The sequence below is a fragment of the Saccoglossus kowalevskii genome, chromosome 16 (assembly GCF_978046115.1).
Source record: "Saccoglossus kowalevskii chromosome 16, keSacKowa6.1, whole genome shotgun sequence".
NCBI lineage: Eukaryota > Metazoa > Hemichordata > Enteropneusta > Harrimaniidae > Saccoglossus > Saccoglossus kowalevskii.
In genome coordinates this window covers 31,472,664-31,488,287 of record NC_140656.1, presented here as the reverse complement: position 1 = coordinate 31,488,287, position 15,624 = coordinate 31,472,664, and the positions used below count along the sequence as shown (strand labels likewise).

General features: G+C 32.6%; 1 protein-coding gene across 4 annotated transcripts in view; it reads right to left on the bottom strand.

Annotated features, from left to right (window-relative positions):
* Positions 1–15,624, bottom strand: part of LOC100366720 (G protein-coupled receptor kinase 3-like) — a 151,350-nt gene that overhangs the window by 38,142 nt on the left and 97,584 nt on the right. For all 4 annotated transcript variants that reach the window (XM_085491369.1, XM_085491368.1, XM_085491371.1 and 1 more), the window contains exons 4-7: positions 15,098–15,199; positions 5,383–5,457; positions 3,904–3,965; positions 138–189 (exon numbers count right to left, since the gene is read on the bottom strand). In XM_085491369.1, coding sequence (XP_085347495.1) covers positions 138–189; positions 3,904–3,965; positions 5,383–5,457; positions 15,098–15,199 — 291 coding nt within the window. The remainder of the gene's footprint in view (positions 1–137; positions 190–3,903; positions 3,966–5,382; positions 5,458–15,097; positions 15,200–15,624) is intronic.

Here is a 15,624-nt window from a genome sequence, read left to right as displayed (position 1 = left end):
TGAGGTGTAAAATACAAAGTTTTTGTGGCACTGGCGCCTAATTGAAGGTGGCGCTTAACTGAAGACAAATACGGTATTGGCAATTTTAATTTTTTATATAAATTTTGAAAAATGAAAATCATCATACAAATACTTACATTAATATTCAATTCTACATTTTTCCATTGACAAAACCTTGTAAATTTTTCACTGAAATTAGAATATTGAAACAAGAATCAGTTAATCTAAAGTTTTGATAAATCATAAAAATATGAATGAGTACCTGAAGTAACAAAAATTAGTTGAATTACATCACATTAATAATTATTAATAAAAAAAATCCAGACAAACACTCAATTTGACAGTGATTCTGAGATTATTCAGTTTTTGGTGTCACTAAGAATCGATCAGAATTCCGCCATGGATTTTATAGCAATCATTCTCTTCTTCATTGCACTGTTCAGCATTGTTTGTCACATCTTTCCTAATTAAGATTAGGAACATGCTTATTTTTTTGCAGAATTTAAAAAAAAAAATTTACCAAACTGGCCAGTGGCTAAAAATGATAGAAGCAATGAAATTGACAAACTGGCCATTGGCGAGAAATGGTGGGTCAATGAAATTGCCACAAACTGGCCAATGGCTAGAAATGAAGGGTCAATGAAATTGCCACAAACTGGCCAATGGCTGAAAATGGTGGGTCAATGAAATTGACACAAACTGGGCAATGGCTAAAAATAATGGGTCAATGAAATTGATACAAACTGACCAATGGTTGAAAATGATGGGCCAATGAAATTGATACAAACTGGCCAATGGTTGAAAATGATGGGTCAATGAAACTGACACAAACTGGCCTAGAAATGAGTCAAATTAATCAATGACTTTCATCAATTGTCAAGGAATACATTATCCTGCCTTTACTGGATCACAATAATTATTTCTAGGGGTGATGCATTGTTAGAAGAAAATTTAATATATTTTAGTGTTTGGGTGGTTGTATAATGAGTGGGTTTTTGTCAATGGCTGCATAGAGTTGAAAAGTTCAATTGATAAAAACACTGTAACTAGGTTTTTTTCTTTTCAATAAGGAACATCAACCAAAATAGGTCACTTTCATGACTTCTAAAGGTCACACATCCTGGTACTTTTAGTGGTATGAAAATCAAAAACAAATTTATTTTTAATCAGCATAATTTCCTAGACTTGACTATTATTTGACTACTGTTTCTGTTATGAATAAAAAGGTAAATTAAAATGTTCAATTTGTGTATGTTTGTGATGTGTACTAGGATTTATGACATTTAAAAGTGATGAAAGTGGCTATTAAGGATGTAGTAGACTTTCGTGGTGATTTTTTTCTTCATTTTTTTTTTCTTTTATTAAATGGTGACTTATATCTATAGGCAGCCATACGACCTTGTTTTTTTTATTAAATCACGTTTTTATTTCAAGAAAAAATGTCTTTTTAAAAAATAAAAAATAATTTACAATTAACGGAAATCCCGTGGAATGTGCACTTCGGCTAAGCCCCTCTGAGCCAAAACAATAACATTTGTAATTAGCTTAATCCCGCAAATAAACATCGCGTGTACGCGTCCGGTCAAATGACCGGATACACTCACTCGTTGCTGATAGTTCATCGCATCGCTTTTCTCTACTATATATTATTGTTCATTTATTTTGTTTTGACCAAGTTTATTTTGAAAAAGGGCACAGGGAAAAAATTGGAAAAAGAGTGTTCCAATGACAGGCGAAACCTGCAAGTTTCTGAATAGCAGAAACCGTATTTGTTACTACGAAACACAGTCCTTCCACGAAACAAAGTCGGACGAGTCGACAACAGACAAGTCGAGTGAAAACCAAAGTGGCATCTGCTCTACCGCACTGGAGACTGGAGACTGAAGACACCACCGTAACTACCTCGAATGCTGACGATGAGGACACCACTAAACTGTCACTGGAGGATGACGACACAACATCAACATACAGGATGAGCATGATGTCGAAACGAAAAATATCGTCAGCGAAGTCTGCAGTATCTGGTAACGCTTGCGGTGAAGCGAATAACACGAGGCTCGCCGGCCTGGATGTAATGATTTCGAATCTGGCTGACCACTGTAAATGTTCTCGGTGCAAAAAGGGGAAAATAAATATCAATGAAGAATCTCGTTATGGCTGGGAATCTCACTTTAGTTTCCGGCGCACATGCGGCCTTTCGAACATAGCACTTGCACGCGGATTGGCTAAGAATACGAGGTAGTCAAAAATCGACTAATCAGGTCCATTGTGTCATGTGGGACGGCAGACTGACTTTCAAATTTTAGTGACGCATCGGTGGTTCGTAGAAAAAGCAGTTACACGTACATTCTTAGCTCTTGGAAATGAAAACTGTTTTGTGCTGGTAATAATTTTATAACAATCGTACTGCAAGTCGACAAAACTAAACTAAACGAAACTCCGATTGTAACGAGTTATAGAGCAAAAACGACGACCTGTAATTCACGGCAGTACTGTCGGCAAGCTTGACTGGCTTGCTTCCAAGCGGATTCAGTCAGCAAATAGTAGGCCCTTTTTTACTTCAAATACGATTTTTAATTGATATTCAACAACAAAAGTGTCATCGCCGATATTTAGTAAAAATAAAAAGCGTAGCTTTTTCGAGTACTCGCATCTCATTATGTAGTTCTGCTCTGGTGACACTTTCGCTCGGTTCAGGTGCCATGGCTTACGAGAAAGTTGCAAGAAAGGGAGCGTAGACACGACACTGTTCAAGTTTAACGGTCACATATCACGTTTGTACATAAACAATTGCCAAGTTTGTTGTGATATGGGATAACACTCGAAACTAAGCTTGTCAAGCAAATAAACTTAAATTGATAACGGGATTACACTGTTTATTCAAGGGCGGCCATACTTCGTTTTCACGTTGCTTTTTTCAAATTATCGATTTTTTCATACTTTATCGGCCCTGTACCAAACGGGTTGTTTTGATTTTTATAAAACCAACACAGTAGCTATCCTAAAAATCAAAAATTAACTGAATACGATGCGCTGAACAGAAAATATCCTCTCGACTGTGCTACTTTTGGTTTTTGAGTCTTTTCAGCCACTTGAAACGTAACGTGTCTAAAACCACAAAAATCACGATTACGCGAACAGTTCTTGTCCGATTTCATTGATTTTTTCAGAGATTGAACTCAAGATCAATTGAAAACAAAATGTAAAATATTTTTCAAGTATCAGTAATATTTCATTACTAATAGACCTGTGAAAAAAGAGCACTCTAATTTATTACAGAATTCTTCTCCACCACTTTGTAAAAGAACCAAACAATTCAGAAACTATCTCTTTTACATTATTGTTAAGAACATTGTAGTCTTCCTTTTCTCATAAAAATATGTTGGCTAACTGTTTTCGTTTTCTAGTAGCAGTAAAAATAGCAGAACAATCGATTTTGTTTATTTAGCAGTCACGTGACGTAATTAATGTTGACATTAGCGTTATCATAATTTTTGGATAGAGTGTTGCAAGGGCTACAATACCATGTAAAAATTGTTAGTCATTAATCATTATTATTATTTTTATCAAGCTTTTTCTGTTTTGCCCAACGAAAGTCTACTACATCCTTAATAGAGTCTTCTGAAAGTAATTACTGTAAAATGACTAATTTTCACTGGGCTTAAATTTCACTGATCTATCATTTCAGACAAATTCAGTGGGTTTTAAATTCACGGTTTCATCACTTAGATAATGTGTTCCATGCTCAATTTTACATATTCACTGTGTTTTAATTTAGCGCATGTTTCCAGTAAGCGAAATAAGCTAAATTAAAACACAGTGAATAATTACCCCCTTTACAGTAGTGAATAACAGAAAATATGGTTTATCCACAATTAGTCTGGACACAAAATCTATACTTACCTTTGTACAAATTTATTAAAAATCTCTCCTCGAAGAGAGTTGCAAATTTCTTCAATATATAGCTGAAAGTAGGAACAAGGTTTTTATTTCATTAAAAATGTACATATAGACAAAGTAAGGCACATGCATTATTAGAAGGATATATAAATCAATGGTTGCATGAATTGTATACTGGATAATTAAAAATATAACTTATTTTGACTATACACACACTTCTCCACTAATAGACTAAACACAGTTAGTGCCCTACTGCACATTTCCAGCTCAAATAAAAATATAAACAAAACAAAAAACACATAAAGAAGAAAAAGATGTGTTGATGGTTGAAATAAGTATTTTTTCAATAATCCAGGATAGAATAAATACAATATTTTGTTTATATATACGTTTCAACTAGAGATGCGTTTCTAATAAAACAAATACAGTACATTTATACCTGTACATGTAATAGAAAACAAAATGGCTCTCAAGCAGCCATTTTGATCTGAATCACTTCCTGTACATGTAACAGCGTGGATCTATCTACTCAGTCCTATTTCATAAAGAGGAAATTCAAATAACGAAATTGTAAAAGGTACATGGTTGAAAACTCATAAATAAATGTAATAAGGTTATGACAGGTATCAACAAAATTCAATGACATACATGAATATAAATGTAATACCATACTATGACAAGTACAGCTGGATGCAAATGAACAGTATATACAATATTCTCTGTGCTGTTTACAAAATTGGTTCGAAATTGGAGAATGTATAAGGTAGTCTGCCCATCCATTTGCGCATATCAACACAACCTGGATCACCGGACCGTTAACAAATTATTGATATCTAATAAAATTACCGACTTGTAATGAAAAAAAATACATGGCACATAAAGTTATATTTTCTGCTGATTAAAAGCATTTTGGTGAGTAAATAACTAATAATTTGTATTTGTACTATATTTCAATAAAATTAATATTACTTCAACATTCATAAATCAATTGTCATAAAACATTTTTATTATCATTTTCTTATTTATAGTTTGTACGACAGACCTAATAAAAAGACATTAATTTTAATAATGACTAGCAGCATTGTCTCATTACATCCCATACCTATATTACCTATATTATCAAGCACCACACATTAACTGTTACAGGGAATGCTATTGTTTCAATATTTGTTCATACCTGTATGCAATGAAAAATTATGTACATTTTTTCCAAGTAAAAAAGAAATTGTCAAAAAAAATACTTTTAAAAAGACAAATTATAACATTATTTCCTGTATTCAAATTTAAAAGATTTATTTTGTGTATTTCCTTCAAGTTTTAAATTGTATGTTTCTTTTTCCATTTATATAAACAAACAAACAAATAAACAAATAAATAAATAAATAGGTACAACACACACTACTGGTAATGCTGCTAGGAATATTAAATGTTTTTAGAAAAACCAACAGTTGTTTCGCTGTAACAAAATTAATGACAACATACCTCAAATAAAGTAGTTGGAACTTCTCTCTTTGTGAGCTTGGACTGTACATGTTCAACTGCTTTCTTGGAAAATGGCTAAGTATAAAAAATACAAGACATTACCAATTATTTGATATATAGTCTCACACAAAAAAGGAAAAAAATTAATGGTTGAAAATAAATAAATTCTGAAAATAGAATATTTATATTATACATTTTAAAGATGAGTGTAGTTCTTGAATAATGTTATAGGGGTCCATGCTGAATAGTTTGTAGTTCATGGAAATGATGAAAAAAAAAAGAGTGCACGATATATGTTGTGAATACAGCGATTGCAAATCAAATTCTGTCAGTGGCTGGCTCAATGACAGTTTTCCAATGAGGTTGAAAAAACAGGCTATAAAAAATTGTGTAGAAGTCTTGTTTGGTACACAAAATATCAACAAAAACCTCTGTGTATATTGAGGTCTGGGACATAATTAGGCCCTCTGGTGGTCAAAGTAAATAACTGAAATCAACATTTAATCTACACATCTGCGTATGAACGTGTCTGTCAATGTAATCAATACATTACAAACAAATATTCACGTTTTAAATACAACAGCTGCTTCATGGAGTAGTTATTTTGTTCTTAGCTACCGTAAAAACCCCGAAAATCAGGCCACGTGATTATTCTAAAATTCTTACTGATCACAAAATTGCATGTTTTTGGTCCTCCATTTTTCTTTCTTTTTCTTTCCAAGACTAATTTATGTTTCAAATAATGGGAACAAACATTGAGGGATACATGTATATGTGGTGTTATGGATAGCGGAAGAATCAAAACATCTCACAACCGATCACCTACAAATTAGACATATGCACAACATAACCTACTGGCAGACGTTCTTCCAACACTGCTTATAATTTTTTTCTTTGATTTGCTATGAAATCCATGTGCAAGTGTCTTTGTCCATACAAAGCTGAAATATGTCATGTTTTCTTAGGCATAACTTAATGTCCAATGACTTGATAGGTCAAGAAAGCTATCACCCAATCAGATTACAGAAACCATTTTTCACAACTAATCACTTAATTGTGGTTGAAATTTTAGAGGTATGTGTAAAAAACAAAATGTATATTATCCTTTCAATAAAATGAATAGGGATACAAATATAATTGAGATCCATTTTGCAGAGAAAATGAAAGTAAATAAGGAAGACCAGTTGAATTACGATATTATAGATTTTTTGTTGTTGTTCTATTTCTTTTTCAGTAAATTCATTGAGGTCATGTGTAGCAGCAGTATGAATCGTATAATTGGATTTCTATAGATCAGGTTTCATGAATAAGATCATTTCTAATATAACATAGTCATGTCAATACATGAACTGTATTGTAAAAGCCAGCTCAGTTGGCAACAAAACATATGAACAACGGGTTTGTGTTGTATTGCCACTAAATACTTGATTGGCTTGCAGTTCAAAATATGGAGGAATGGGGAGGGGAGGTGGCATGGATTAAATAAGTACAATGTTCTATCTTTATGTTGAACATACTGTACATATAATGAATCTACATGTACAGTATAAATGCATTATATGTTAACCCTTTGAATGCCAAATATTTTTCCCACTAAAAATTCAATGCAAATATTTTCACATTTTGTCAAATTTTCAGTAAATTTCATCCCCATTTTGGACCATACAGACAGTTTCAGATACTGCTTTTAGTTTTTGATTAAAAGGTTTGCCAATTTTTATTAATATTTCATGCGAAGAGAAGCAGTCTGTACACCATAAATTTTGTAGATGATGCCGACAGTTGAAAATGACACTCAAAGGGCTATGAAGGTAAATGTACTGTGAATATTATTCATAAAATAACAAGGTACATGTACAATGTAAATATGAACACAATGAACAAATGTATTGAGGAAATGATCACGTTGAATCAAATTATGATGCGAGGAGAACAAATCTGGTAGAGAAATTAATCTTAATAATGAATGAAAGATGGAGAGAGAAAATGAGAGAAAGAGAGAGAACACTGCACTACAAGGTAGATAGAAATAAAATATAAAAGTCCACTTACGAGGTCCTTCTAATGTGTCATGCATTTCAAATAAAGAAATAATGATGACATAATTAATATTCATTTCCAAATTCAATTCAATTTATATTTTTGTTTTCTCAGCCATTTTAATACAGAATGTAAATTTTGATGATCTGGCAGGTCTTTCTTGTTTGGCTTCCTCTGGGCCTCATTTACGATGAAATCACTGAAGTACATGATCACAAGTTATAACAGGAAATAATGAACGAGGAGAGGATGACAACCAAACGTAATTCACACACAATGTTGACAAAAAGTAAAAAGAAGAAAAAAGCACTCTTGCGCACCCATGGGACAAACTGTGCAGACAAAAAGGACAAACATAAAAGCTTGTGTAGAAGACTTGTCAAGAATCATTGTTCAAATATCCTTTAAAAGATGTCATCATGGTTTCACTGTTTCACTTTCCTCCCATGCCTCCCAATTTATTTTTTCATTCATCGATTCAACTCTTAATAATGTAAGTGAAGAAGTTAAACATATATTCTTTACTTCATATTAAAGCAGATCTTTGATTTTACAATCATCTATTAGAGGTCATCAATTTATTTTTCTAGTTCATAAACATTCAACTTGGTGGCCATTGTCATTTTCAAACCAATTAACGTCACAAAGAATAAGTACATGTATCAAAATAAATTTGCATAATTTATGATTTTTATGAAATTACCAAGGATTATTACATTCTACATTTTCTACATGTATTTCATTTATTTCAGCAAACGTGCTTTGAACAATAAAGAGAAAACTGCACGACCAACTATAATCAACTGACAGAGTGTTGATTGACTTTACAAAACAAATCAGCTACATGTAAGTACAGTTGTCTCAAGATACTTGAAACAGCGAAACCAAAATAGGTGAACAGCCATTGAATGAGAACAACCACTCATTTATTCAAGACCTAAAAATATCTGTTATTACTGTAAGACACGAGGAGTAAAACTACAATATCATTTCAAAAATGGCGATAGGCAGAATAATTGGCTTGATTAGTAATTGTGTAATCCAATCAGTGAGTCAGTCTCACTGTGAATGGAGATTTATCACACAAGCTTTAACAATAATTATTTAATGATTGCTCTTCATTTATTATTCTATCAAAGACTCTCACAGCAGTACAGTACATGAGTTAAGATGTAAGTCAGTGAAAAGGGTGGGAATTGTACGAGGCATGACCTTAGAGTAACGTAAATCATAAAGGTCTATAATCATCCATCTTAGTTTAAAACATTGTCACAAGTTAGATTGGAGAACGAAAGTATAACTGTGTCTTGATAATCGTTACTTTGTTCAGAAGAAAGCTCTGGCTAAAAATGCACCTGTTTAATTCCACTTTGTGGACCTGGATCATCCTTGGCATGTGATATGTCCGTATGAATGCTCTGCTCTGATGTTGGAAGAAACAATTCACAAAAAATAATGGCAGATTGCATATCCGTACATTCAATAAATTTGAATGGAACATTATTTTGAGAATGTAAGTCACCTGAGCAACTGACTTTAAACTAAGCATTATGTAAAACATTTGAATTGATTTTGAAGACTGCATATTATTTCAACAAATTGTAATATATTAATAAGACTGTAATAATGTTTCAGTTGAATTAGAAATATCAATTTGTGACATGAGACATTGACATAATTATGAAAGTGTCATCTACTGAGGGTGTCAACTGAAGGTGGTTGGTCCAGTTATACAGTCTCTTTAATGTCTGAACTTAACAGCGATAATCTTTTTGCAAGCTTAGGAATTAACACTTTTCGGCATGTGCTGAACATGGCTAATAACAGGACTTACATATATACTGCAGATTAAACCACAAACTTTTAAGGCCTATGATTAAACACTCATTTACCATGGAATAACATTGGTATTAATGTCAAGATCTAGAGCCATGAAATAACTATGTAAACTAGGCATGTGTCCATGAAGTATTTTCACATCAAATTCAAAACAAGGTGTCATCACAGTGTGGGACTGTACAGCAGAACAAACAAAACAGACACCACCGGGGTACATTGTAGTGTGGCTTTGCTAAGATTAATTATTTTTTGTTTTCTTCAGAATTCAAACAACAAATCAAAGCATCTGTTTCTATATACTGGTAGATCAATATATTAAAAATAAACCATACAGCAAAACCCTGATCACAGTCACTCTACTAGGACGGTTAGAAAGCGCTATTGTAAAAAGGTGCGAACGAGCAGCTTCTGAGAACATACGCTGATATCAAAACTATGACGTAGTTGTCATCGGAGCGCATTATTTTTCTCCTTTATTCATTGCGTTCGATGTTGCTCGAGGCGACCGTGAATTTTTGAAATTGTGCTTTATTTTTACATCAAACTACAATCTTAACAGAACTATGACTAGGAGTGATATTGTATTTTACAGATGAGCATTCTTGAAGATGCTTTACTCGAGAAAAACGGTGATTTGTTGACAGTCTCTTTGTCTCGATCTCCAACAGTCTTTCGGTCCATGAAATCGCTAAAAACATTGATGTCTGCAAACCTTTACAATATTCCTTTGTCCATTCTCGCTATTATTGTGTGTTTTATAGTCACTTTATGGCGAAATATTGCATGTTTTCGTCTATGGAGGTGGTCACCATGTTGCTTTATTGCATGGTTTTCAATGGAAGTAATCGAACGAAAGAGATTTTTGATTGTTGTGTTTTCATATCCCTCCATTTGCTTTATTTGACGACTGATACAAATCCCGTTCAGCTGTATCGGTGCTACGAGTCATATTTAGTTTCATTTGAATATTTTTTTGTTATGACTTTGCTTTGTGACAATTTTATGAACGGTTTATTTCAGCATGTTCGCACTGCTTTTTGATTCAGTCGAGACAGGAGCGAGACAGGGTAAAATACCCGGATGTTAATTTTTTGTGTGGGAATTTTTTGGGTGATATACTAATGTAGTATTCTATTAACTATTAATAATTTCAGAATGCCATACAAGACAGCAAGATTTTCCCGGGGAAAAACGTGTATATACAAAGCATGTTTATTTCCACGTTTGAGACTGCTCTTCGGTGAAAGTGCCATGTATTGCAATGCTTTGTGGGAAAAAATGACGCAACTCTCGCACTGTCTCATGATTTATCGTGTGTTTTCTCGTCGCCAGTTTTATGCTAATGACTTCTTAGCTCGTTAACACATTTTGTTTCAATGTTTATGGAGACAAGGGTAGTTACAATAGAACAACGCGGCGCTTCCTAACCGTCCTAGTAGAGTGACTGTGCCCTGATCAAAAACTAATGAAAATATTTGTAAATAGCCGGGGAATTACACAGTCAGGGTTTTAACAACATCAAAAGTCACAATTATTGTTTGACATTGATGTTAAAAATATATATAAAAGAATCTCTGTGTCACAATAAATGTCTATGGCATACATTTGTTTTTATTGTAAAAAATACTTGAATTTTGTTCTACTGTTTTTCCAGTCAGAATTGTCATCTCTAACAAAACTGTAAATACTTGACTGCATTTACATAATGAATAGAATAGAATACAGGAATAGCAAATCATTGGACAGAATGTCATATAGGTCACTGCCCTTATACACATTAATACAAATATCTTGAGATAATTGGCTCCGTTCGTGAAAATATAGTCACAGGATATACCCCATCACATTCTGTCATAATATTTGATATGATGAATCTACCAATCAATCAAAACCGAATGAATCCTGATGAATCCATAAAATCCGAATGAATCCAAATGAATCCTCAAATGCTTTCCCAAATCCATGCCATCAATCATGTCCCTGAATATTCCAAGATACCAATAAATAAGAAAGTTTTATCTCAGAGTACATATACTTAATGATTTAGTCAACCCAGTCAATAATCATTGTTAATTTATTGGTAGTGTTTTCCTGTATATTTTCTCTTTTCAATTTAATACTATAATTATTGCCTATATTAAGTGCAGAATATTCATTGTCACATGTAACATGTAACCAATCTGGAACCACCTATAAATGACAAAAAAAAAAAACAATTTAACCAGAATAATGCCCCTTGAAGGCAACTGACATTTGCCACTGACAGTGGCAATTGACAATGGTGTGACAGTATAGCTCCGAGCTGATAGAAGATTAATCCTAAGTCACCCAGAATTTCCAAAAAAGAAACTGTAGCATACATACATACATTTTAACTGACCCCCTAGACTGGCTGAAATTTGAAAATGTGATACTTAATACTTGTCTAATCATAACAAATATTTGATGAATTACTTTGCCAATCCATGACTACATCAAGTTTAAACCTCATAGTAAAACATCAATGATCTGATCAATGCTTAACTTTGTTAACTTAACAACCATCATTAGCGGTGAAACCATGCTGTGCTTGTAATCTAGTCAGTATCATTAATCTTTCATTCGGCACTTCCATTTACAAGCGATTTCAGAACCGACAAAGTTCATATTCAAATACTGTTCCAACCTTAATCATGTGCAACATTTGTTTTGATTACTAATTTTCTGAATAATTAACATAAACATGTAGTTGCATACTGATGCTGTGTACACAGCTATAAAAACACAAATAACACAAAGCAAATTACATATTAAACTGTTTTCAATTTGTTTTCAATATGACTATTATGTAAACCACTGTAAGTCTGTTACCTGGCTGCAAGATATAACGAGTGCATTTATGCTTTTATTTTTCATAAAATTTTAAACCCCAACAGATTTTGATCTGTGATTAATCTAAGAAAACATAACCTTCAATCTGAAAACTGACATGGGTCTTTAATCTTGGAAATGACATAGACGTTCAATCTGAGAAATAACATGGGCCTTTAATCTGGGAACAGATATGAGCCTTTAATATGAGAAATGACATAGACCATTAAATATGAGAAATGACTTGGGGGGGGGGGGTTCAAACTTTTGTTTGATTTCATATTTAACTAAACAGCCTTGTTCATACACTGCAGTGTTTTATATTTATTAACTCAGCATTCATACTTTTTCATGTACTGTAAAATGACTAGTATTCACTGGGTTTAAATTTCACTGATTTACCATTTCAGGCATATTCAGTGGGTTTTAAATTCACGGTTTCATCATTTAGATAATGTGTTCTATGCTAAATTTTACATATTCACTGTGTTTTAATTTAGCGCATTTTTCCAGTCAGCGAAATAAGCTAAATTAAAACCCAGTGAAAAATTACCCCCTTTACAGTATTCACCTACCATTGAATCGCCATTAGAGGGCCTATAATTATTAATTAAAAGAATGGTCCTTAATATTTTTATCCATACATGGTTACTGTGATCTGAATCACTCAATGCACATTATACTCATTATGGCAAACCACAACCCTTTTATGGCAACTGAATAGCCTCTGAGTCAAGCTGGAAAACAATTTGGACAAAAAACAAGCTCTGGTGGGTGATTTATTATACTACATGTACTTGATAAATAATAACCAGTAAAGAAATTTTCTAGGAAACTATCTGTTTCTCCCACCCATTTCACATTGAGGTGAAGCAAAATAGAATATTTATTTCATAATTGGTACAAGTAATGCACGTTTGTTTTCTAAACTAATTTTAATAGACGTAATCAAATATTCAAAATTTGCAACAGAGAGCTTGGTCGATCTGGCTAGCTTGTTCCGACATAGGCTCAAGCTATCCAATCAAAGGCATGCATCAGGTCACTCATGACTTCCACATATGGTAGTGATGAACTTTCAAAAACATGGCGCCAAAGTCATTCAAGCTGCTAGATTAAGTTGAATTTAGTCATAAACCAAGATCTGTAGTTATAGTATGAAAGTTATGCGTGTCAGAACAAATAACTGAATATTTAAATAAATATGTTAATCATAAAATATTGTGATTATGTTTTACAATTAAAATGGCATTCCTATGGCCAGACTATTAACCCTTCGAGCACTAAAGTCAACTTCAGGCACCATCAATAAAATACTTTCATTTATAGTCTGCTTTTTTACACAGAAAATGTTGATGATAATTAAAAAAATGTCGATCAAAAACTAGAAAAAATGCCACATCCAAAATTAAAATTGAATCCAGTGAAATTTAAAGACATTTTGTGAAAAAATTTACCCAATTTCAAGAGGAAAAACAATTTAACGCTCAAAGAATTAACCATCCCTATAAGTGTATCAGTGTACTGTTCCATCGGATTACATTCATATCAAATCTAATTTCACAGACAGACAGACTGTGCCTACCAAGTCAGAATGTATGCCTGCAGTGAAATATGTATTATTATACTAACTCCATGACAAGGCTCATCTGTGGTTATTTGATAACAAAAGTAATTAAAATTGGCTTAACAAGTGACAACACAGAGACAACATGACATTTATCAAGGATTTATAAGATTAAGGTAAGCAATTACTATCATATCACATGCAGATCTTGTGGTACATGTATAATTGATGAAATCATGAAAATTGCGAGATGATACAAAATCATATTTCTAGAAATAGTAAATGAGCAAGTCTGTGAAAGAATGGTTAGTGTTAATCTGTTTTGTAAATTCTAATTTGTGTATTCGCAAAATGTGTATTATGCATGTTTGAATATGATGATCTGGTTGATTTCTATTTACGCAAACAACCTTCAAAGACTACTGTGTTCAGTGATGTCACTGGTTGATATAACTGATGCGCATACGGAACACGTGAGACTACGAGATAAAAGTTGCACAACTCCTTGCATACTGTAGAATACTTTATTTCACTTGAAATTAATTTTCCTTTTTTTCTCTGAAGGAATGATTCAGTGAAAATAAAATCCAGTGAATATACCTTTTTCTCAATACTTTACATTCAACTTGTCAAAAACCAGTGAAAATAAATTCCATACAAAATACCAAAAATGACTTTTCAGCGAAAAAGTATTTTACAGTATATTATGTTCAGACATTCTTTATGAAAATTATTCTCTTTGTTTAAAGTCATTTTGGTGCTGAAAACAAAAATATGTGCGAACAGAAACAGAATATTTAAAAAGCAAAGAAAATGAGGATGAAAAATGATGATTTAACAGCAAGACGTCACAGATGAAGTGATACTACTGTACATACAGGTCTGGTTGATATCTTCTTACAAGGTGAACAACTATCTATTTTTAAAGTACACAGACTCCATCCAGTCTTTATAATGGGAAATGCTAAGTCATGATTGGCTGCAAGTAGCCAGTTGAAACTTGCAATACAACAAGGGAAATGAAAACAAATTCAAATATGGATTTGGGATATGAGAAATTAAAACGCAAAAAAATAAAATAAAATACAGACACAGATACATTTAGGTTTAGCATGCATGATTTGGGTACAATATTTAGTGATGTACTATCTACACAGTCCTAGGTATATTGAATACATACATGTATGATTAGCCTGTTTGCATTACCACATTGCATCAAACAATACATTTTAAAAATATAATATACATGTAGATAAAAGCAGACATAACTGCACTTGACAAGTACTTTCTTCCCTGTATGTTCGCAATCCTTTACCAACAAAATATGGAGCATTTCAGATATAGAACACAAAATATGTAAACCTTGGTTCATCAATTTGAAACCCATAAGAATTCAATTTATGTAACTTGGATACCTACATGAGAGCAGGATAAGAGTTCTTTCATGATGTATTTGTCGTATATTTGTCTCGCCTTTTTAAGTCTTTCTTCTTCTGTGTCCAGCTTTTCATATTCTTTGATCTGTAAAAAAAATAAATAAATAACAATTATTTTGAGGATAAAACAAACAATTTTGATGATAACTAACATATGGTAACAAGTTTTCAAATCTTGCATAAATTTACCTTTGTCAAAGTAAAAAGCATGCAGATTTCAGATTTGCATTTTTTGAATAGTCCATAAATCACGCTCATTTCTATTAACACAATTAAAAGCGCGCACATTTAAGGATGTATGCTACAAAATAAAAAACCCATGGAAAATCGTTTAAAATACTACAGGTGTACAGGACATGTTACTCTAAACTCATAGAAAAGAAAAAAACATGGGGTTAATGTACTAATTTTTAAGATACACAACTCACAATTATGCTGAGTCAGCATTTTTAAGTAGCTTTAATAAATAACTTAAGTTGTCATTTATACTCGGTCTTAATCCACATTTTT